The sequence below is a fragment of the Chanos chanos genome, chromosome 16 (genome assembly GCF_902362185.1).
Source record: "Chanos chanos chromosome 16, fChaCha1.1, whole genome shotgun sequence".
NCBI classification, from domain to species: Eukaryota; Metazoa; Chordata; class Actinopteri; order Gonorynchiformes; family Chanidae; genus Chanos; species Chanos chanos.
The window spans coordinates 4,745,988-4,770,657 of record NC_044510.1 but is presented as its reverse complement, the minus strand read 5'-3'; the positions used below and the strand labels follow the sequence as shown (position 1 = coordinate 4,770,657).

Below are 24,670 nucleotides of genomic sequence, written 5' to 3'. Positions count from 1 at the left end.
CCTTGACACCCCCCCATCTTTCTAAGGCCATCTGGTTAGACAGTATATGTACCCCCCGTTAGAGATACCTAACACACACACACACACACACACACACATATTTCAACACGTAGAGGCCTCAACATCAAGGGCCACAGCAGTAAGCACGCTTGGTCTCTCTGCCCCGACCCTTGTGATAGTCATATCGAGCCGGGTCAACCCGACACAGGCTGTAAAGATTAGCTTTGAACTATAAGAGCCTGGGTGAGTTTACAGCAAATATACATAACACCACCCTCAAGGACAGCTTTTACTGTGGGCACTTAAGAAAAAAAACCAAAAAAACATACAGGTCAGGCCACAAGAAGTTTATGCGTATGAAATCAAAACTGGGTCCAGACCAATCAGTGAATGTGTAGCTGATTCGTAAAACGTGGTGGAGATAAGGATGGACGGATGGATAAATAAATAGACAGATAACAGAAAACAGACTGAAAAGTATGATAATGAGATTATTAATAGGGTTGGAACAAAAGAATTTATAAATTTAGGCTTTTTTTTTTTTGTTGCTTGAAATCATTCATTCCATGCTCCTCAAAGTGAACACCCTCAGCCTCCCATTAAGGAGTTAAAGTCTCCTAGGCAGGGAGCAGTCAGATGTAGCCGTCAGCGTAGGTGGAGGTGAGTGGCGGTGACCTCAGGTTGCTAACAAGGCAATGTGAGGATATGGAGGTGGCTTAAGGTTGGAGCTAACGGTCAGAGAGCGGGTTCTAAGAGGAGGACCCAGAGCGGACTTTGAAGCTTTGAAGTCCACCAGACCCCAAATCGTGAAGAAAGACCTCCCTGGACCTCACAGCTTTCCATGGAATTTTGACAGAGACCTCCAAGATGGGCTTCCAAAAGATTACAAACGGGTCTAGGTTTATATTTAGCAAACATTACTTAAAAGCAAATGTGATTTTTCTCTCAAACAACTCTAAAATGGTGACGTTCTCCCTAACAAACAGTTATATATTTTTTACAGTCACAACTTTCACTACACATCTGCTCACCAGTGTGAATAACATCTGACTCACCCCTGTACGCTTCATTCCCATTTGGTCTAAGAGTGCCACCTAGTGTCACATATTGGTAAAAATGGTCTCCAAGTGCTTTAAAAGGGAAGTTCTTTAATCTCACTCTTAAGAAATGATCAGCAAACATACTCAGATCTTCTCAAACACACACACACACACACACACACACACACAGAGACCACTGTATTTATGAGATGCCTTTATTGTACTTTTGGAAATCCAGTGACACCGACAAGAAACAGTTCTGTTCCCTCTCGACCCAGCCGGGCAGAGAGCGTACCATTGATCCCGTGAATACTCTTAAATTAAACTCACCAAAGGGAAAGAGAGAGAGGGAGAGAAACATCAATTTTGTGTGTTTGCAGCACGGACACACACTAACCATGCATTCGGGAAAGAAAAAGAGCAAAAAAAGGGGGAGAAAAAAAGAAAAAAAAAAAAAAGACAGTAACTGTCACAAGCAATTTTCTGGGGAAAAAAAAAAAAAGGTGATAAGGACACAAAACTATTCACTTTTTTAAAAAAGTCAAGTACATTTCTTCCTGTGGTCCACAGACAGTCCGCTAGTCACATCCCCTGCAATCTTACATCACACTTACACAGAACAAAATAAACAACAACAACCAAAAAAAATCATCATCAAACAAACAAACAAAGGGGAAATAATACCACATCTCCTACCATTAAGAATCGGGATTGCCGGTTTAAATATGGAAGATGAAGGTTGGGTTTTTTTTGTCTTTTCCTTTAATTGTATTTAATCGTCATTTTCAATACATTTTGTCACTAAAAAGAGAGCTCATCTATAGTAAAACTAGGCCCCTCTGTCATGAGCGGACCTCTGTCTGTCCTACAATGGTCAAATATAACAGGTCAAATCCAGCAGAGAAGGATTATGGGTAAGAAGGTTGTTTGGTCCTGCAGCTAGGGGGCGCTCAGTCCTCTTCACTGCCACTGGCAGAACGCTCCTGAAAGAGTAAGGGAAAGAGAGAGAGAGAGAGAGAGAGAGAGAGAGAGAGAGAGAGAGAGAGAAAAAGAAAGGTTACATATCACCCATAATCAGCTCTGTTTTCTCAGAGAATTCCCCCTGACCGATGTCAGCAGTTATCGAGCGCTGACAAACGTGGTTGGTTACGTTTCGGCGTAGAGTTTACGCTCGTCGGCTCGAAAACCGATCGTCTATGAACGACAACCGAGAAAATGGGAGATGACGGAAAATAAAGTCGAGAGAAAGCGCTAGAATGTTCTCTGACCCAGTGGTCTGTGCTCCTGCAGCTATATCCCAGTCTCCCACCAGGCAGGTGACACTGAATGTAATTAGTGTGAATGTTTCTTATTGGTTTTTGAGCAGTGTTTTTGAGCAGTGTTTTTGAGAAGGACATCTGCAGGTAATTAGTCACCTTCACTCCGTGGGTAAAAATGACTGACTGTTTGAATCTGAGGCGTCTGCCTGAGACAGTGAGTATATGTATACACAGTTGTGCTGTGTGTGTGTATATGTGTGTGTGCGTGCGTGTTACCTCCTCCTGTTCCTCCTCGCTGTCATCGTCACTGACCACTGGTTTGGCACGAGAGCCTCGTCCGATGCGACGTCTGCCCTTCCCCCTCTCTCCTTTCTCCTTACGACTCAACTTAATCTTCACCTTCACTGAACGGGCTGAGAGAGAGGGAGAGAGAGAGTTAATAACAGTGGGATTGATTTTATTGTATCTGATAAACTCATTTATCACATAGATACAGCTTCACTCAAAACCACAGTTATTTTGCTAACATTTGACTATGATGAAGACAAACCGTGTGAATGACATGTAGAACAGGCTGGTGTCTCTCTATGCTGTGTTTCCCCGATGTCGTTTTTAAAATCCTGGGGTTTACTACCAAACAGATTTTTGCTTAAACTCACATTCAGACTCGGAGCCTTCGTCAACCTCTTCCTCCTCTTCCTCACTCTCGTCCCCTTCGCTGTCCTCTTCTTTCTCGATCTTCTGACGAACGCTAGTGAAGACGGACTGCAGAACGATGGAGTCCTCGTAGATCTACAGAGAAAGAGAGTGAGTTCATCAGAAACACGCAGACAGCGGAAAACAGACCCCAAAAAAAAACCAAGTACAGAGAGAAAGAGAAGGACTGATTCTCAGTTCGTTTCTACTAATGACTGCCCCGTGGCCAAGCGTTCTGTTTTAGACGCTGTGCTTACTCTAAGCCCTGACTCCATTCATTACAAGCTCCATCATTTCACTGACAAAATGACACCCAGTGCTGTGTGTAGAGGGAGGAAAAACAGTCTTGAGAATGTAGGGGCGGGGGGGGGGGGGGGGGGGGGGGTGCGCTGTGTGTTTGGCTCATACCAGGGAGGGAGCGGTGTGTGTGTGTGTTGGAGTTTGGTTCATATCGGGGGGAGTGGTGTGTGTGTGTGTGTGTGTGTGTGTTGGAGTTTGGCTCATATCGGGGGGGAGTGGTGTGTGTGTGAGTGTGTGTGTGCGTGTGTGTGTTGGAGTTTGGTTCATATCGGGGGGGAGTGGTGTGTGTGTGAGTGTGTGTTGGAGCTGGGTTGGTGTGTGTGTGTGTTGGAGTTTGGCTCATACCAGAGATCCCTCCAGGTTGAAGGTTTGAGCGTTTTGACACAGCAGCATAACGTCTTTCTCCAAATCATTCAGACTGCGGTACTTATGGCTCCGGATCCGCTCCTGCGCCCACACACACACACACACACACACACAGAGACACACACACACACACAGACAGGTTAGAGACTCAAAGCTTCACTAACATCAGCATATTCAAATATTGATTATAATCAGTAATGCAATAAGAGTGGAAACATGGGTAAGACATAACAGATTCTCTGTGAGCCATAAGGAGAGAGAGTTGAGGTTGAAGTCAGATCAGAGTCAGAGGGCGTTACCTTAATCTTCCTGAAGTCGACCGGTTTACGGATCAGTTCATAGTACTCAGGGAGTTCCTTACGAGACGGGAGCTGGATAAAGACTTCACTCAGCTGTCTGCCATTACTGCACACACACACGCGCACGCACACACACACACACACACACACACACACACACACACACACAGAGGGGTTAAGTTAAGTGAGCCATAAACCACATTGCTCTAAAATGACTGAGACATGAATGTAGCGGAGTCTGGACTGAGTGTTGAGTACTCTGTGTGGAGAATGACATGACAAACCTGTCTTTGTATTTGATGACGGCGTCTATGATTTTCTTCATCTTCTTGGTGAGCGTCGGGGGGTTGGGGGAGAGTTTTTCGGCGGGGGGGCGGCCCGCGTTTTTTCTGTTTCTTGCTGTCGTCGTCCTTGTCCCGGCTGCGGCTGGAGCTGGGCGTGGCCGGGCCGGGGAGGTCCAGGTCGCGGTCTCGTTTCCTCTTCCGGGTGGTCTTCTTGTGACGCACTTCCTCTTCAATCTCTTCCAGAGTGCCCTCTTCTATCGCCTGAGACAGAGAGAGAGAGAGAGAGAGAGGGGGGGGGAGAAAGAGATTTACCTTCGATTTAAAAGACAAAACCTGAACTAACCTGCAAGAACAAGTCCAAACTGAACAACGTAAATAAAATCAATCAAACTAAAACTCAATCTAAAACTATACACAAGTTACTCACACAGATTCACACAAAAATGAGTTTTGCCTCAAATTTCAGTCCCCTCCAATGGACTGTTTGGATTGTGATTGTTTGGAATTTTCTTAATTTGACAAAATCAAAACATGCGCGCACACGCACACGCGCGCACACACACACACGGTTTAGTCGCCTCACCTTGAGCCACTGTTTCTCGGTCAGGGAGTCGCTGTAGTCCACCTCCTTGCGTTGACGGGAGCCGCGTCCAAACATCTTCTCCTCCTCCTCCTCACACGTCAGCCTCTCCACCTCAGCGTCGTCCTTCATGATCCAGGTGGGGAGCTCGTCCTCCTCCATCAGACGAGGCTTTCGCTTCGGATTCCTGGCCTCCTCGCGCCTCCTGTCCAAGTCCATACGCTATAGAGACGGGGGGAGAGAGAGAGAGACGGGGGGAGAGAGAAAGAGAGAGGGAGGGAGAGAGAGATGATCAGGAATTTTGTGTAGTGTTTATCTATTTGTCTGTTTACCACTATGTTTTACATCATTCTACATGATACACACCTAGATAGTGATTATGTTTAAACACTGGACATTTAAGAATTTGTTGGATTTTAAAATAGTATGCGTGTCTGAGAGGGACAGAGTAACACAAAGAAAGAGGGAGAGAGAGAAAGAGAGAGAGACAAGACTTACCATAAAGTGGTCAAACTCTTCTTCACTTCTGGCAATCATCTGATTCACAGTCTCGTCGTCTGGTACCTCATCCTCCTCCTGACACAGTGAACAGAGAGACAGAGAGAGAGAAAGAAAGAGAGAGAGACAAAAGGAAAGATAATAAAACAGAGAAGAAACATCAGTCAGGTACTGGCCTCACTTCACACAGACTCTAATTTATGATATTCCTACACATAAAAGGATAATTACTATTTACACTAACTCAATGCAAAAACAAACACTCTCTGTTAACGCAGATCGTTCGAATGCTGTCCAGACCTGACGTCCCTATTTGAATTTAATAAATGTCTTTATAATTAATCACTTACACACAAAAGAAACATAACCCTGTAAGTAGTGACGAAGACCGATTTTTTTTTTTACGACTGGTATTTTAGTCTTTTTCAGAGCGATGTGAACACACACACACGCAAATATACAGATGAATATCGAGTTAAAAAACAAAAGAAAAAAAAGCCTCTTTGCTCTGTTGCCCTGACCTCATCCTGCTCCTCGTGTTCCAGGATGGCCTGCAGGAAGGCCCTGCGCTCGTGGCTGGAGGACTTCTGGTCGAACATGCCGGCCTGGATCACCTTCTGGTCCACGTTCAGCTTGTATTTGGCCGCTGCCAGGATCTTCTCCTCCACGCTGTTCACCGTGCACAGACGCAGCACACGCACCTCGTTCTGCTGGCCGATACGGTGGGCGCGATCCTGGGCCTGAAGATCCTACACACACACACACACACACACACACACACACACACAGAGAGAGAGAGAGAGAGAGAGAGAGACAGGGGAGGGTAAGTTAAAAGGAGAGAGAGAGAGCAGAGCAGGAAAAGTCACAGGAAAAATATTTGAGAAGCACTATGTGTGTGTGTGGGTGTGTGTGTGTGTGTGTGTGTGAGAGAGAAAAGGGGAAAAAAAAGGGTGTGTGTGTAAAGTGATGGGAAAGTAAAGAGGAGACTGAAGTGTCTGTAGCCTGTCTCCTTTTGCCTACAGCACACTCTGTAGAGTCAACACCTCACACTTAATCACACACTCTACAGAGAAAGACAGAGAGAGACAGAGAGAGAGAGAAAGACAGAGACAGAGAGAGAGAGACAGAGAGAGAGAGAGAGTGACAGAGAGAGAGAGAGAGACAGAGAGAGAGAGACAGAGAGAGAGAGAGAGACAGAGAGAGAGAGAGAGAGAGAGAGAGACAGAGAGAGAGAGAGAGACAGAGAGAGAGAGAGAGAGAGAGAGAGAGAGAGAGAGAGAGACAGAGAGAGAGAGAGAGACAGAGAGAGAGAGACAGAGAGAGAGAGAGACAGAGAGAGAGAGAGAGAGAGAGAGAGAGAGAGAGAGAGAGAGAGAGAGACAGACAGAGAGAGAGACAGAGAGAGAGAGAGACAGACAGAGAGAGAACGTACCTGGTGTGGGTTCCAGTCACTGTCGAAGATGACCACGGTGTCCGCCGACTGCAGGTTCAGACCCAGTCCCCCGGCTCTGGTGCTGAGCAGGAAGACAAAGTACTGAGACGCTGGGTCGTTGAAGTTCTTCAGCAGCATTCCGCGGTCCTCGGCCTTCGTGGTTCCTGCACGGCCACGGAGAGAACAACATTCAATTCAGCTTAACCCGGCTTTCCTTCACATCCAATCAAACCGCCGCAAATTCCGGAAGAGCAACGGGATTTAAACAGGCAGTCGATTAACACTAGAAGCGCCGAGCGCCGGTCATTTGACCGCTGTGACGTCTTACTAGAAGCGCCGTGCTGGTTTGACCCAATTATACCTAGAAGCGCCGAGCGCCGGTCATTTGACCGCAGTGACCCAAAAAAAAATTAAATCTTTGCACTCGGTCAAATTTCAGGACCGTCCTTTCATGACTTTTCCTAGATCTGTGCATTTTATCACCCAGTATCCTTAAATTTTCAAAATCACCCCGGTACAAGCTAATTTAAAGCTATTTTGCTTCTAATTCTGTGAAACTGCTGTCAGCCTCGCTTTCGGCCATGTTGTTTCCTGCCTTTGAAGGCTGCGATTCTCTTTTCTCGCAGCAGATGGCGCAAGGGTTCGCTCGTACTAGTTTTCTGTCTATATATATATATATATATATATATATATATATATATATATATCGAGAGTTATAAGAGTCATACATTAATATTACATAATGTGCAAAAATGACGACAATTTAATAACTATGAAGCGCATTTTTGTTTCATGTAGGCCTACATGGGCGTATCAATTGTCACTGATTTTTGCACTAGCCTACTTGAACCGTGCGTAATTAGTCATCATATGACTGATAGTTCGTGTGTAAACTAGGGTAAGCTTTATTCTCATGTCATGACATTACATTATTTTAGAGCTGCAAAAATAATTTACAGTATTAAAATGCAAATGTTTTGTAAAGCGGACAAACGTATAATAAACGCATTTTTGTTTCACGTAGAGGGGAGTAACTAATTATTATATGACTTAGATAGTGAGCAGGAATTTTGCGAATGCTAATTCATTCAATATAATAACACCCTACGCAAGAGACGGCACAGTATGGGTTGAACAAACTGCTGGCCCGAGAGTGCAATATCATGAGAGAAACCCCAGGGCCCACATGTTATGCCAAGGACAATATTACAAGTCCATTGGGCAGTTTAGTGTGTTTGACTGACACAGAAATGTTGTGAAAGATTCAGAAATACTCTGAAGCAGAAACTGATCGAAGTGATGATCGAAAATAAGTTCAAACTGCAGGTCTCCTTTATTTGGGAGGTATTACGGGCGGTAAAATCATAAACCCGGACGACTACTGGTCTGCTAACGTGGGAAATCCCATTTTCAGAGACGGAGGTCTCGACAGAGATTCCACGATATCATGCGCTATCTGCGCTTTGATGACAAGAATGCAAGGGCTGCCCACTTTGTGACAGATAAATTAGATTTTCGATAAAGTATTGCTTCTTACACACCTAGTGAGAACATAACTGTAGATGAACAACTGTTCTCTATCAAGTTGTTACTGTGTCGTTTCACACAGAACATGGCCATTAAACTAATTTGCTATTAAATTCTGGGTGGCCGCTGACGTTGAAACAAAATACATGTTGAGCGCAATTCTCTATCTAGGGAAAGATGACATTAGGCCGGCAGTAGGCCGAAAATTTCTTCCCCTCGTTGGCACTGGCAAACAATCTTTTGGTCTACGTTGAAGGGAACTTCTGAGTTGGTTGAAGTGATTCATGACGCGGTCGTTGGGAGGGGGTTGGGATCACACCTAGGCTATTGTTCTAGGCTGTCGGTCGAATATCTCTCCACATGAATTGCGAACACAAAACATCGAGGTACAACATTCCCTACTTGGACAGGCTGTGTAATAGTGGTTACAGCATCCCGACACACAGGATAATAAACAGCTCGAAAAGTACTTTATCTGTTTATGTACTTAGTGCATTTCACTGTATACACTATCTCGTGTATCTATCGTGTGTAATGTATATTTCATTCTTTCTTAAGTATTTACTGTAAATAAACTACACAGCTGTCGATTTACCAAAAAGAAGGGCTTTTTCGTGCTGTAACTTAGTTTTTAGTATAAATGGTAAAAATTCGGCCATCTTATGCTACGTTATTTACTCTAAAAGCCTACACACCTGACACAGCTTTGTTTACGAAAATCCATTGCGACATACATATTTTGTAAAAACAACATCCATGCATATTTATTCATTTCCAAGCGGTGCCTACATTTTCTTACATGTGTGGAATTAGATTTAGCTGCGACTCATGATAGACGGTGATAGGCTACTCGTGGTATGAACTACTTTGGGCCAAATCATTCTAGTGCGGGAGACTAACAATAGACTATGGCACTTTATTGGGAGGGGGTTGGGAGGTGTTACTCGTAGGTTGCTTGGCAGGCTAGGTGTGAGGCTTCTCATAGCCCTCTGAATGCCTTGAAAAGTCGTAGTGTTTGCTTCTGTCATGGCATAGAATGATCTGTTAGTTGTGGTAGATAATTAATTTATTAAAATGCAAGTGTAAAGCTTGATATGCTCGGCTGGGCTTGTTATGTGGTATAAGCGATAATTTCACGGAGACAGACGAGTTCGGAACTGAAACGCTTTAGTCTACTCCTCCAGCGCCACCCAAAGCAGTCTCACACTCTAAACTTTCACATGTTTTGATTTACACGCATTGTAATTCTCAACCAATTACTGCCTGTCTTGTCATTCCGATAGGTTGTTCTATTGAGTAAGTATAGAGTCCAGTTTATAGCTTACTCCGTCACCCGACATGTCGCCCAACAATTAGAATGTTCAAATCTGTAATCGCTCCCTACAACAGTTAATTTACAATCACAATTGTCTCTGATTTTTGCACTACCTGGACCGTGCCCTTACAATAAATTAATCACTAGGGGCAACGACGTGATCATTGTCAGTCGACAACTGAATGTTGATACAGTCGGACTACATTTACAGACCAGCTGCAGTCTAACTCGCAACGTGTGTGACATCCCGTATAATAAACTAATTCTCCAAGGTAGAAGATTAAATGTTAAAAAGCAAATACTATGAAAAAGTTGCCTGAACTAGTCTTGTTCAGATGGTTTTCTCAGTCGAGTTTGATCGAGACTTCCTCCGGAATTTATGCCTTTATGCCAAACGTTCTAATGAAATAATAATCGACTGCTAACACTGAAATGAATGATACATTGGCCGAACGCGAGTTGATCTTGTAAGCAAACTATTTGCTTCGTGCAAGAAGCGCCATCTAGCGATCATTATGTGTCAGTAACAGTGCCCTTGTCTAATGACTCGGCGGTCATTTGACCGCCTAGCCGCGCTTTAAGTAGGTAAAATCTGTGCGCCGCTCCTAGTAGGTAGTCACAGCGGTCAAATGACCGGCACTCGGCGCTTCTAGGTATAAGTAGGTCAAACCGGCGCGGCGCTTCTAGTGTTAAAAAAAAAAAAACAACAAAAAAAAAAACTTTGCATGAGACAACAGAACCAGAAATGCCAAAGCTCGTTTTAAACGTCGAGTTTAACGTCAGGTGTTTGCGAGGGCGACGCGTGTCTCACCGTCCAGGCGCAGGTATTTGAAGTTACGGTAGGCGAAGTAATCCTCCATGATGGTCATGAGAGAGGTCATCTGACAGAAGAGCAGCACTTTGTGATTGGTCGCTCGCAGTTTGGGCAGGATCCTGTCGAGCAGCTCGAATTTCCCCGAAGCGCGGTACAGGTCGGGTCTACGGAGCGAGAGAGAGAATGTTTCAGTTCATCAGTCTTTTCATAAAGCTTTCACTCATGTGCTTATTTTTACAAGCAGTCTTATTATTGTGAAGTAAATGACTGTTACAGTTGGCTCTATATACATTTTGTATGCTTTGGAAATACTGTAAGTGACGCAGTCAGTCCCCAGCGTGGAGGAAACTGGAGGAAGGGGAGGAGAGAGAGAGAGAGAGAGAGAGAGAGAGAAAGAAAGAGAGAAACAGAGAGGGAGAGAGAAAGAGAAAGAAAAACAGACGTCCTGCATTTCACCACTGAACAAATCCCACTGCAGTACACTTACACACATGTAATAATATTACCACGAACAAATTTAAGGATGGACACAGAGATTTTTCTCAGAGACAGAGAGAGAGAGATTGTGAGGAAGTGAGAGAATGAGGGGGTGAGAGAGAGAGAGAGAGAGAGAGAGAGAGAAGCTATAGAGGGAAATACGTGAAGATGTGGACACGACCGGGTTGACATCAGTGAAGGTACACATGCCCTACCATTCTGAATAATGAGTGTGTTTAGATATTTCAAATCTTTAATGTTCTTTGAGTACACATCAGTGCGTAAGACCAAAAATCTCACATTAGGTTTCAATCGTTACCACAGACACAAACATTTCCTTTTTGCTGAATGAGGTCTGAGGTCTAAAATGGTACTCACCCCTGTACAATGCCTCCTGTGAACCCCAAGTGCTCAGAGAAAGACTCCTACACAAAACAGACAAAACGTTTCAGACAAACTCTACAGGCAAAACCCAACGCAGCTCAAATAACAGAGGAAAAAAACGATCTGGCCTCATTCAAGATGGTTATAAACAAATGTTGTAAAAATAAGGGACCATGCGAGTATGCAGGCTAGTCTGTGACTGAGAAGAATGATCCTAAGATGCAGAGTGGTATCTGAGGGACTGTTTAAAAAGACAGAGAGTGAACACGGAGACGGTTCTGGATGACTAGAGGAGTTGGAGTACTTTGCGGACTGGAGGAATAACACACAGAGAGGGAGGTTGAGGTTTGAGCTGAGGTCTGTGAGGCGAGAGAGGAAAGTTAAAAAAAAGAAAGAAAAAAAAGGTTGAAGTGTTAGCGTTTACCTCAATGTGCTGGAACATGTAGGGGTGGTTACAGATTTTCCTTAACTGCATAATGGTGTTCATCAGAGTCTTGGTACCGCCCTTACCCTGAAATATACACCACAGATAATGTTCAGTTACCACACACACACACACTCTTTCACAGAGTAACATACAAACACACACACACTCTTTCACACTGGAACACACAAACGAGAGCGACTGGTTACCGTACACACGCACACACACACACACACACACAAACACACTCAAAGCCAAACGAAGTGTTTTCACTCTGTCTCTCACCTTCTTGTCTTTCTCTGAGCCATCCGTGAGGAGAACACCTTTAGCCTGCATGTGTCTGTACAGCACTCTCTGTAGAGCTGACATGTCACACTTAATCACATACTCCACCTACAGACAAGCAGAGAGAGAGAGAGAGAGAGAGAGAGAGAGAGAGAGAGAGAGAGAGAGTGTGAGTAGCTGTCCAGCATGTGTACATTTTGAAGATGGGTGCACTGAGAAGAAAGGAGTGTGTATTGTATTGTAGTGTGAAAGGACTTTATGATCACACAGGTTTGTGTGTCTGACAGATATGACATTCGACTGGGGTCAGAGTGAGAGGGCACTAATGTGAGTGAATGTGACTCCCTGTAGTTAGGTGTTTAATGGGGACATGTCTGTGAGAGTGAATTTAAACTCACTAGAAAGAGTGTGTGTGTGTGCCATCATGCGTAGTGAGGATGTGTGAGTGAGAGTGAGTTTGAGTGTGTATGAGTCATTGTGTGTCGTGAGGACGTGTGAGTGAGTTTGAGTGTGTATGAGTCATTGTGTGTCGTGAGGACGTGTGAGTGTGAGTGAGTTTGAGTGTGTATGAGTCATTGTGTGTCGTGAGGACGTGTGAGTGTGAGTGAGTTTGAGTGTGTATGAGTCATTGTGTGTAGTGAGGATGTGTGAGTGAGAGTGAGTTTGAGTGTGTATGAGTCATTGTGTGTAGTGGGGACATGTGAGTGAGAGTGAGTTTGAGTGTGTATGAGTCATTGTGTGTAGTGGGGACATGTGAGTGAAAGTGAGTGTGAGTGTGTGTGTCATGGTGTGTGGTGGGGACGTGCGGGAGAGAGACAGCGAGCGAGAGCGACAGACCTTCTCAGGCAGCTGGGCCTCCACTTCCTTTTTGAGCCGGCGCAGGAGGAAGGGGCGGAGCACTTTGTGCAGACGACGGATAATCAGAATGGTCTCCTCTTCATTCAGATCAACCTACAGAGAGAGAGAAAGAATTTACGTTTAAAAAGATAAACGAGAGGACGAGAGGTCGGTTTACGATCTTTCCAGTTTCACACTAGTACCACTTCCTTTTCAGTTTCTGTTTTCATATCATTTTTAACTCTCACAAACGCAGTCACCGTGCACGACATAACTCAATCATTAATATTTCCCTCTATAACCATTTCATAATAGATAAAGTCATAATAAAACTACAGAAGCGGTCACCTTTTCTCCAGTCATGGCGAACGGGGCATTGAACCACTGCTCGAAGGTGCTGCAGCTCTTGAAGATGGTTGGGAGCAGGAAGTTGAGAAGGGCCCAGAGCTCTGGCAGTTTGTTTTGGAGAGGAGTTCCCGTCAGGAGGAGGCGTCTCGGGGCCAGGTAGTGTGTGTTTAACACCTGGGTCAGCTTACAGTGATGGTTCTTCATCCTGTGACCTTCATCCACGATCATGTATTTCCAACGGATCTGAGGAAGAGAAGGGGTACAAACAAACAAACAAACAAACAAACATTAACACAAAGTGAAAGGTTTCCCGGCTTCACTCTTCTCCTGCATTGTGAGCGGGCACTGGGGAATTTTAAGCACTTCTGAGGTATGTAATGAAACTAAAACGTGATGAAGAGATTCAAAGTTACAAACCGTCCAACAAGATTAATCCACCAAACCAAGACACAAACACACGCACACACCCTAGATAGTGTTCTTATACATTAACTAAAGAATGGAGAATAGAATGGTCACAGGCAAGTAGTGTAACACACACACACACACACACACAAAACTAAGAGGCTTTGTGAGTGTGTGTGCTGTAGATGCAGCTCAGTACCTTGGCCAACACCTGCTTGTCTTTGATGATGTACTCATACGTGGTGAGCAGCACGTTAAACTTGCCACTGCGGAGAGTTGGAACAAAAGAACGCCGGGCAGCGGGAGACCCCTGCAGGGAGAGAGAGAGAGAGAGAGAGAGAGAGAGAGAGCAAGAGAGCGAGAGAGCGAGAGCAGAGAGAGAGCGAGAGCAGAGAGAGAGCGAGCGAGAGAGAGAGAGAGAGAGAGAGAGAGCAAGAGAGAGAGAGAGGGAAAGAGTCACTTAATAAAGCCCAAAGAAGGCTAACGTCGTGATTTTTGCATGGTTCTAACATGCTGCTCTGAAAAAAAAAGAATCTAAAAGTGCCCGTACCTTGTAGGAGACTTTGACAACAGATGGAGCCCATTTATCAAACTCGTAAACCCAGTTAGACAGAGTTCTGAGTAAAACACAAGAGAGGTTATTAATGAGTGGGTTCTGGCCGTCTGTGCCCCTAACAACACACTTTACAGAGAGACAGAGGCTCATAGAAGCACAAAAGGAAAGAGTGTGAGGGAAAAAGAGAGAGAGAGAGAGAGGTGAACAGAGGAGAGAATGAAACAGACAGAGGGATGGGGTGTTGATAGGGAGCAGTGGAGGGAGCAAAGGTGAAAGATAAAAGTGGAAGAAAAAAAGGGACGCCGCAGCACAGACGGACAGAACAGGAGAGAGAAACGGGGGAAAAAAAGAAGGGGAGGAGGGAGAAGAAATGGAAAGAGGGAGGGCAGAAAGCAGAGCAGACAGAGGAGGAAAGAGCATGAGGGTCAGAGAGAAAGATGAAAGCAGAAACTGAGAGAGAGAGAGAAAAAAAAAAGAAAAAAGAAACGAGAGAACGAATGGCTTAGAGGTAAAGGGGGGGGGGGGGGGGGGGAGAGGGAAAGCGAGAGAACCGGATGAAGGAAGGAAAGAAAGGCGCTGACTCACGAGAGCGGCACGATGATGAGGAAGGGACCGTTGATGCGTTTGTACTCCATGAGGTAGGTGATGAGGGCGATGGTCTGAATGGTCTTCCCTAATCCCATCTCATCAGCCAAAATTCCATTCAGATTATTATTATACAGGGACACCAGCCACTCCAAACCCTTAATCTGACACACAGGAAAAAAAAAACCCAAAACAAAACAAAGAGTGTTAAAAATTCACGTCATCTTTGCATAATGAGTAACTTAATGTGTCTGCGTGTATCTATCATGAGCTGTAAGGGCTTGAGATTTGCAGCGTTTGTGTGTGTGTGAGAGAGAGAGTGTGTTTGTCTGTGCGTGTGCGTGTGTGAGTGAGAGTGTGTGTGTGTGTGTGAGAGCGTGTTTTTCTGTGTGTGTGTACCTGGTACTGTTTGAGCTGTAAGGGCTTGAGATGTGCAGTGAGTGTGTGTGTGTGTGTGTACCTGGTACTGTTTGAGCTGTAAGGGCTTGAGATGTGCAGTGAGTGTGTGTGAGTGAGATGTGCAGTGTGTGTGTGTGTGTGAGTGAGATGTGCAGTGTGTGTGTGTGTGTGTGTGTGAGATGTGCAGTGTGTGTGTGTGTGTGTGTATCTGGTACTGTTTGAGCTGTAAGGGCTTGAGATGTGCAGTGTGTGTGTGTACCTGGTACTGTTTGAGCGGTAAGGGCTTGAGATGTGCAGTGTGTGTGTGTGTGTGAGAGAGTGTGTGTTTGTCTGTGCGTGTGCGTGAGTGAGAGAGTGTGTGTGTGTGTGAGAGAGAGTGTGTGTTTGTCTGTGCGTGTGTGTGTGAGTGTGTGTACCTGGTACTGTTTGAGCTGGCCGTTGACCATGAGTGAGGACTGTCTATCCACTTTCTCAGTGACGGCGTGAGCCACAGCGTAGTACGACTGTAACCCACGCGCAAACGCCGAGCTGCCGTACTCATCATCCACGTCCTGCTTGGCATGCCTGACAAACACACACACACACACACACACACACACACACTATCTTGTTATTATGTAATGTATATGAACACAATTTAATCCCTTGACTTTGAAAAGGGCTGAGAGCTGCTGTGTGCACATGAAAGGTGTTTCAAAGTAAAAGTACATTTATTTATTTATCTATTTATTTATTTTAGCCGTTAACATTGCTCATGAGGACTTCGGCGTCATTGTTACGGATGTACCAGCGTTTAGATTAGAGACAGTGATTTTGTGGTCACCGGTTTCCACTGGCAACAGCCAATCAAACGGCGGGAGGAAAAGAGGTCACTCACTCGATAATGTGGCGAGCATCCACCTCCGACACGTCTTCGCTGTCAGGATCCGGAATCTTCTTCTTCTCCTCCGTGGGGGCCTGAGAGGGCTGGGGCTCATCCTCTTCCTCCTTAAGAGTGAGAGAAGAACGGACCCAAAAAAACCACATAAACATCAAACCCCTCAAGCAGCTATCGGCCTTAAAAGAATAGACGCAGGTATTTAATGTAATAGGTTTTTAAATCCTCATCTAGGAGCTAATGTGCTAAAGCTAACAGCCGACTCTGAATGGATGATAATGAGTTCCAACCCGGCGTAGTTTCTGACGACTTTAAGCTCCACTCATTCAGTTATTTTAACACCGCTCTGACGTTACAAACACACACACAGAGTCCTCCAGAAAATAAAAGGAGGCAGGGAGAGAGAAAGAGAGGAGAGAGAGAGGAGAGAGAGAGAGAGAGAGTGTGAGAGAGAGAAAGAGAGAGAGAGGAGAGAGGGATAAAGAGAGAGAGGAGAGAGAGAGAGAGGAGAGAGAGAGAGAGAGAGAGAGAGAGTGTGAGAGAGAGAAAGAGAGAGAGAGGAGAGAGGGATAAAGAGAGAGAGAGGAGAGAGGGATAAAGAGAGAGAGGAGAGAGAGAGAGAGAGGAGAGAGAGAGAGAGAGAGAGAGAGAGAGAGGAGAGAGAGAGAGAGGAGAGAGAGAGAGAGAGGAGAGAGAGAGAGGAGAGAGAGAGGAGAGAGAGAGAGAGAGGAGAGAGAGAGGAGAGAGAGAGAGAGAGAGAGGAGAGAGAGAGGAGAGAGAGAGGAGAGAGAGAGGAGAGAGAGAGAGAGAGAGAGGAGAGAGTGAGAATGTGAGGTAGAGGAGGAGGAGGAAGCAGACACACAGTCCTACCTCTTCCTCGTCAGACCCGCTGTCTTCACTGTCCGAGCGCGGAGCCACCTCATACCTACAGATAAAAACACAGAAAAAAAAAAACCCCAACACGTTCACAACAAAGAACCAGGTGACAGAAAGTTCACTAGCCTGACAGGGACACTTTACAAAAACCTTTTATGACACAAACCAACAAAAATGATCCACTGCTGATAAATCACTCAAACAATTCCACACTACAAAACAGTAATTCCAAACTACTAAATGAGAGAGTGATTTATTTTGTATGAGTGACATGGACACACACACACATGCTCACACACACTCACCCAGGGTTCATCTCTAGCCAGGCCTCTAGCTGGCCTGCTTTGGGAGCGTCCACACCGGTCAGAATCTTGCCACTGTCCACGTGGATGACCTTGACTGGAAGGTCACTCATTTGACTGGTCTCATCCAGAGGCTACAAAACGCAGAAAAAATACCAAGACCAATTAAAACTCAACATGTAGCTGTTTAACCAATCACATTCAAGGAGAGGTGAAGTGATGTCACAGAAGTTGCTATGGAGAGGCAACAAAACATTGCGATACTAAAATCAGTGGGAGCTTCTGTTCTCTGTGCAGTGGGTTACTTCCTTAAAAATCCCAAATGTTCTGTTTTTTTCAGCATTCTCCTCGTGTTGAACCATTCCAAATGCATATTCCATTCTGGAACTTGGTGGTTAGGTAAACAGAATAGGTAACTTAGCGACAACCTGGCGACGAGCATTGAGAAATGTATTGTTCTGAGTGCCTCCCTCATGTTCCTCATCAGGTTTGTGTGATCAAAACCAGAGTTCCTGTTCACTCTTTCAAGGTCATATAATTAACCAGATAAAAATCTGTCTCCAAAAATGTTACTGAATTGAGAAAACAAACCTCTCCATCTGGACCCAGGGCGGGAGTACCACCTTCTGCGTTCTCCATCTTCTGTGGACACAGAACACACTTTAGAAAACTGTAACACATGCCTTAACTCTCCGATTAACAAACACGTCAACTCAGATGTCACGACCCTACAGCGCATCCCATCTAATCCTTATCTCTTCTTCTCTACCTTCTTTTTCTTCTTCTTCTTCTTCTCCTTGAGGGCCTGAGCGGCTTTGTGGGCTCTGACCAGCTCCGTGAGGTTGGCCACGTATTCATCCGTCTGCTGCAGCAGGTAAGCCAGGCGCTTGTCCTTCTTCTGGTCGATCAGCTTACGATAGCCTTCCTCGTCCTCGGCCTAGAGAATGAGCACAGGGCAGAGTCAAGGGGTGTGTGCGCCTGTGTGTGTGTGTCTGGACCCTGTACGTGTGTGTGGATTTATCGCGAACGTTGGTGTATGAAGAACGCAGATGTTTGAACGGGAGAAGTGAGAAAGTATCTTCATGGAGAGTTTTGTTTTTAATAATAATAATAATAATAATAATAATAATAATACTAATAAAAAACACACAGAGCGAAGTGATGGTATGTCATTGTAATGTAAAGGTGTCACGTGTGTGTGTGTCTTCTCACCATCAGCCTCCGCATTCTCTCCTTCTCGATTCGCTCGTTCTCCTTCTTCTGCTCCCTCTCTGTGTTGGCGTGGTAAGTGGCCACAGCTTTGGTGAGCTTCTGGATCTTTCCAGTAATGGAGCGATGATACTCCTTAAAGTCTTTAGCATGTTGGAGGATACTATTAAGATATTCCTTTAAAACAACGGAGAGAATAAAAAAAATTAACAAATAAAAACAAAGGAAAATTCAGAATCAATTCAAAATTCAGTCCCTATTGCTCTCAAAACAAACCCACTCCAGTACTGTTAAGTTTCCACTTAACTAGTTTCAATCAAACTAACATTAAACCAAAGACATTTTCCAGATCAGGAGGCTGTTCGGTAAAGTTCTAAACTGGTCCGAGAAAATTTTGACCGGTCAAACACAGCCTGCTATAATCTAATCAAGAAAGAACAAATCCTGCCTCTATCTATGTCTCAGAGGACAAAGTTGAGTTTAATCTCACACTGAAGGACCAATTTCAGCAGATTTCTGAAGGAACAGGCTGTTGAATCACGCTCGCGGTCGGCAGGCGTGCGCCGTGACCACGTCACCACGGTTACCTGGTGTTTCTGCCTGCGTTTGCGCTCCTGTTCGATCTTCTGCTGTTTCTCCAGCTTCTCCGTGATCCGGGCCTCGCGTAACGACTGGCGTTTGCTGCGTTTGTAGGCTTTGGCGTTCAGCGCCGTCTCCAGCGCCGTATCACGCCGCATACACACCACCACCTCCTGACGGAGCTGCACCACACAGAGATAGCAGGAGGAAAAGTTAAAAAAAGAGAGATTTGTAACCATCACATGTCTGATCTTCATTAGCTTTGAACACTGGCATGAACCTTTGTGGTGCTATATAGAAGTATTATATTAGAAGAGGGCTCAATTCTCTCGCATTCACTGATGAAAACTGCATTCTAACTTATTCCTCCCTGCCAATCATCGAAGATAAGCCTATTACAATTATAAAGTAGAAACTGTTCCCTCTGTTTGTTTTCCAACTCAATGAACCAGAGCAACTTAAAACAAACAAACAAACAAATTTGCTCCTGTGATCTCTCCTCACCTGTCTCTGGAAGTTGAGCAGCCTCAGGGCTTTGAGTTCGATGGTCGCTTTGGTCCTCAGATCTCCGGCCAGAGAGCCCGGAAGGTTCTCCAGCTCCTGAATACGGTGAGTGATGCGAGCCTGCAGTCTAACGCAGAGAGACGGGGGGGGGGGGGGGACGTTACATACAGGTCTCATCCAGACAGAGTGCTTAGAGAGACTGACTCTTATTATTCAGTTCTTTTAAAAAAAAAAAAAAAGAAAAAAAAAAAAGACTCCAGTTGCAGACATGAGAAACTTTCTAAACTCTTAAATGAAAGGACTCATGTTAGCTGTCCAAGGAGTTTATTTGAAATCATCTTTCTGAAATTATGTGCAGGAATATAGATGGCCTGACATCTCAACCCTGTCACACTAGACTCACACGCCCTCTCTCTCTCTGCTCACACACACTGTCCTAAATCTCTCTGCTCACCTGTACTCTCTCTCCTGCAGGATCTCCACAGGGTCCAGTCCGCGGGGTTTCTGGATGGGCGTGATGCGGTTCTGTTTCTGGTGGAGCATCATGGGTGGGGGCTGAGCCGGTTGCCCGGGCGACTGGGTTTGGGGGGGCATGACGGGTGAGGCAGCGGGGGGCACTGACGGAGGGGCAGGAGAGGGGCGACCCGTAGGCTGAGGAGGAATCAGCTTCTGAGGAGTGCTGGCCGGGGCGGCGGCATTCACCATGGGCCCTACACACACACATACACACACACACAGACACACACAGATACACACAGACACACACACAGACAGACAGACACGTGTTGGTACAGAAATGCACTGATATGCAATCTTCCCGGTCACACACACCGGGACAAACAAACATGACTAACACCTGTATCTTCTTCAATATGCAGTCACAATTTGGTACATACATTGAACACAGTCTTATTTGTGATCGAAATATGAAAACATGTCTTTACAATCTTGCTCTTCAATTTTTTTTATTTATTTATTTTTTTTGGTATTCTGAGTTTCAGTTAGGTAAGTTCCAGAGAGAAAAATCTCTCTGTCCACAGTGGAGGACTGGGGGACGTGACCCACCTTCGGGCCATGATTTGGGGGGGCCGCTGGGGGGTTGCCCCTGCATGCCTGGGGGCACACCTGAAGGTCCTGGAGGAGGCATGTTTGGTCCAACCATTCCTAAAAGGAGGAGGAGGAAGAGGAGAAAGAGCATGACAACCAATGAAATCACTGTTTACTGATTTCAATGCATGCTCATACCCTAAAACAGAAACCTGACAATATTATTGGTTAATGATATAGCTTTTTTTCCGGTCCAGTACGTCACTGAAGATATTCAGAATTGTAACAGCTAAGTGACTGCAGCCGCGCAAAGCTAAAAACAACATTATTCCTGCAACGTAATGTCGTGTCCAACTGTTGCCGACGGGGGGCCGCTAATCTTCATTTTGTGTTTCGCGCGGCCTCTTGTGAGGCAGGCCGAACCGCGCTCACCGTGAGGTCTGGTGTAGTTGGCGCCGGTGGGTCCGGGTCCAGGAGGCCCTGGAGGTCCAGCCCCGGGTCCTGAGGCAGGGGGCATGTTCGGCATGCCCTGCTGCATGCCGGGGATGGGCCTCTTGCCCTGCACCGCCATCTGGAGGTGCTCGGGCAGCGGCTGCCCGCGTGCCAACATTTTATAGGCCATGATCTGGGCGCGGAGCTGATGGAGCTGGTTCTGGTTGAAGGGGGTGGGTCCGCCGGCCCCTACGCCCGGGGCTGGACCGCCTCCGGCGCCGCCTGCGCCCTGGACCCCACCCCGGTTAGGCTGACCCATGGCCTGGGGGTCGCCCCCTTCCATGGGCACGCCACCCGGGCCAGAGGGCATCATGGGACCTGAGGGAGGGCCATTGGCAGGTACAGGACTGGGAGCATGGTCAGAACCACCCAGAGGGGATGGGTAACCTGTGAGGAAGGAAAGAGAGAGAGAGAGAGCGAGCGAGAGAGAGAGAGAGAGAGAGAGAGGGAGGATGACTGTGAGTGATTAATGCAGGAAATGAGGCACAAGATTTAAAAAAAAAATAAATAGATAAAAATAACTTTTTAAAACTGCATTGATGAAGACGTATTAAAAAAATAAGATCAAAAAGGCCGATGAGGAAACGAAACCAGAAGATATACGGGAGCAACAAAACGTTAAACTCACAAGCGAGTGTGTGAAAGTTCACAATATTGAAAAACCACATCAAACAGCTGCCTACGCATCTGAAGGACAGTGCAGCTTGAAGGTGTATGACCACAACATTTTCCAAGAGAGCTTGTACTGCCAATTGTCTCGACAGTAGCAAACAAGAATAAAAAAAAAAAAACCCTCTTTGTTTCATTCATCTGGAATCATCGCCACCTCTCCTCAACCCCCCTCCCCCTCTCGTGACTCTGTGGGTTTGAAGCAGCTGTCTGCATTGTTTTTATCGAAAAAAAAAAAAGGGGAATCCCTGGCTCTGCCTCCCTCGCTCCTCCCTCTCTGTCTTTCGTTAAACTGCGGTACAAAAGCAGCGATATGAAAGAAGGGGAACCGGCTGGACGGCTTTTCCATGGCAACTCTTTACCTCTCTCTCTCTCTCTCTCTCCAGGTAAAATCAAGGTCAGATGAGAACACAGAGCTCCTGTTACGAGCCAAAGTCTGAATGTGTTTCTCCAGGGCCAAACCGCTGGTTTAACGACTGATACTTAAAGTTAAGCCTGTACGTGGAGGTGGGAAAAAAAACGTCTCCTCCTGTTTGAGAAACAGCATGTATCCAATCAATTAAAAAAAAAATTATAAAGGTGGGAAAAAATGTGATGTAGCAGTAACCACAGAACCCCCCCCCCCTCTCTTTTCAAGCACAAAGCTCTCTGTCTCTCTCCATGTGTCTGTGTGTGTGTGAGAGTGAGAGTAGGAGCGAGAGTATGTGAGCATGCGCGCGCGAGAGAGAGAGAGAGAGAGAGAGAGAGAGAGAGAGAGAGAGTGTGTGTGTGAATATGTGAGTGAGACAGAGAGAGAGAGAGTGTGAATGTGAGTGAGACAGAGAGAGAGAGAGAGTGTGTATCTGAGTGAGAGACAGAGAGAGAGAGTGTGTATGTGAGTGAGAGACAGAGAGAGAGAGTGTGTATGTGAGTGAGACAGAGAGAGAGAGTGTGTATGTGAGTGAGACAGAGAGAGAGAGTGTGTATGTGAGTGAAACAGAGAGAGAGAGAGAGAGTGTATGTGAGTGAGACAGAGAGAGAGAGAGAGACAGAGAGTGTGTATGTGAGTGAGACTGAGCGTGAGTGTGTGTGTATGTATACCTTGTGAATGCTGGTCCATGGGGCTTGGGGGTGGTCCCATCCCACTGTGGCCGCCCTGTCTCATGCCCAGGCCTTTCATCTGAGCGTAGCGCGGGTCGTCAGACATGCTTTTCTCGTGCATTCCCTCCATGGGCTGCCGACAGACAGGACGCATCACAACTCCACCCATCATCATCATCATCATCATCCATCACAACTCCATCCACAACCCATCTCCAGCCTAACTTACCTCTGGGAAATCTCTATGGACTAGTAGTATCAGTAAAAACTGGCTGGCTTCAAGTTGATTCTGACAGACATTTAAACTGTACGTAATCACTTGCGGTGAGATAGCGAGGTGAGGACAAAGAGGAGTAATTTAAAGTTGAATCTTGAACCTGAACTGAACAATGAAAGAAGAGTTTTAACAAGGAGAAGTATTTAGCTAGCGACACTTGTAACGCGTCATTTACAGTTTCAGTTTAAGGACTATTTTGATCCAAATGAATCACAACTGCAACTGACAGCTCAGTATGGCAGGAAAAAAAACAACAACTTCCTGCTACCTCATTAAGATATAATCGACTCAAGCTGAATGAACTTCTAAATTAAGAACTTTCCTCTGAACTTGCTTTCACCTCCTGTCCTCAGAGACTGCAAGCCACCTCAAAACATCTGTTCCATTCGAATTAAATTCAAGAGTCGTCTGCTGAGCTGCTCATTCATCAGCTTGTTACTCAACTCAGGTACGCCGGGCAGAGGCATGACAGAACAAATGTGAGGTACAATAACCCCCGTACCTTGTGCATTTGGTGCATGTTGTCCTGGGGGTACCCTGCTGGCCCTTGTGGAGGTAGGGGGTGTCCTGAGGTGGGAGGACCAGGGCTTGGTCCCATCATACTATGGGTAGAACCAGGCGAAGGCCCCGGGCTGGGTCCCAGCATGGCCCCTGGAGAGGGACCGGGGCCTGGGGAAGGACCAGGCCTGGGAGTCCCTCCCATGGGGGGGTCCGGAGTGGACATCTCTCACAGGAGCAGGGAAAAGTGGAAAAAGCAGCACTCTCTCTGGAGTAAGGGAAGGAGGGAGAGGATGAGAGAGAGAGATTATGACTTTAACGTTGTGCAAGATTTCAGATATACAGTGACTGAGATTGGTTTGTAGACATCTCAGTTTGCAAAGCAGAGGGTATATACAGACAGATTTTATAGTAGAAATACCCAAAATTCGACTGCAGTTTCAGGCATGTCTGCAATGCCATTCCCAATTGTAATGACAGCGTAGCTGTCTTCCATATTTACAAAACAAACCAGCAGAACCTTAATGGCTCATTCCAGAACATTCTGTGTGCCTGAGAAGCAATGATTTTAAAGCCTGTAGTTAAAAAATGCTTTGTATGGTTTCTCTGTGAAAAGATAAACAACCACTCAGGTAAAACTAATGAGAAAACAGATTCATTTCTTCAAATGAGACACATTTGTCTTTGTAGAGCACAGTTATTACTTTGGCTGCATCTGGAACCTTCTTCCATGAAAATATTATACCCAAACACTGCTCAACAGGCGCACCGTCTCCTAGCAACTTCACATTATCTTATAATCAAAAACGTTAACAAACAAAATGCCGAAACTGCTCGCGTAAAAAAAACAACAAAGAGTAATACATTGAAATGAGACCACTCCATCACGTCGGTTTCTTCCAAGATTAGAATTACAAGGAAAAAACGAATCAAGCCTTATACCTAAAGCCTACGGCAAGAGATACTCTCGGTTATAGGTAAACAAATGGACTCTAGAGACAAACAGAAAGATTCTGATTATTATCACTGCTGCCAAGGAATACGCAACGCTCCAAACTTCCCCAACCAATTTATTGTGCATTCATCAGATATTTTGAAAGGAATAAAATCGCTGTGCGTTTGCGATGCTTTTAAAGATTAATATTCATAT

General features: G+C 45.6%; 1 protein-coding gene across 1 annotated transcript; it reads right to left on the bottom strand.

Annotated features, from left to right (window-relative positions):
• Positions 1-1,990: 1,990 nt before the first annotated feature.
• On the bottom strand, positions 1,991-23,746 carry smarca4a (SWI/SNF related BAF chromatin remodeling complex subunit ATPase 4a). The gene is given in 35 exon segments (XM_030793167.1): positions 1,991-2,023; positions 2,576-2,712; positions 2,959-3,091; positions 3,641-3,742; positions 3,961-4,066; positions 4,245-4,339; positions 4,341-4,505; positions 4,828-5,046; positions 5,323-5,400; positions 5,844-6,071; positions 6,755-6,918; positions 10,408-10,574; positions 11,266-11,312; positions 11,696-11,782; positions 11,981-12,088; positions 12,818-12,931; positions 13,166-13,408; positions 13,770-13,880; positions 14,121-14,187; positions 14,712-14,875; positions 15,527-15,674; positions 15,988-16,097; positions 16,858-16,912; positions 17,169-17,299; positions 17,757-17,807; positions 17,935-18,102; positions 18,378-18,551; positions 18,962-19,135; positions 19,458-19,584; positions 19,912-20,167; positions 20,523-20,621; positions 20,937-21,185; positions 21,237-21,383; positions 22,746-22,878; positions 23,525-23,746. Coding segments are annotated over 35 exon segments (4,812 nt in total).
• Positions 23,747-24,670: the final 924 nt, after the last annotated feature.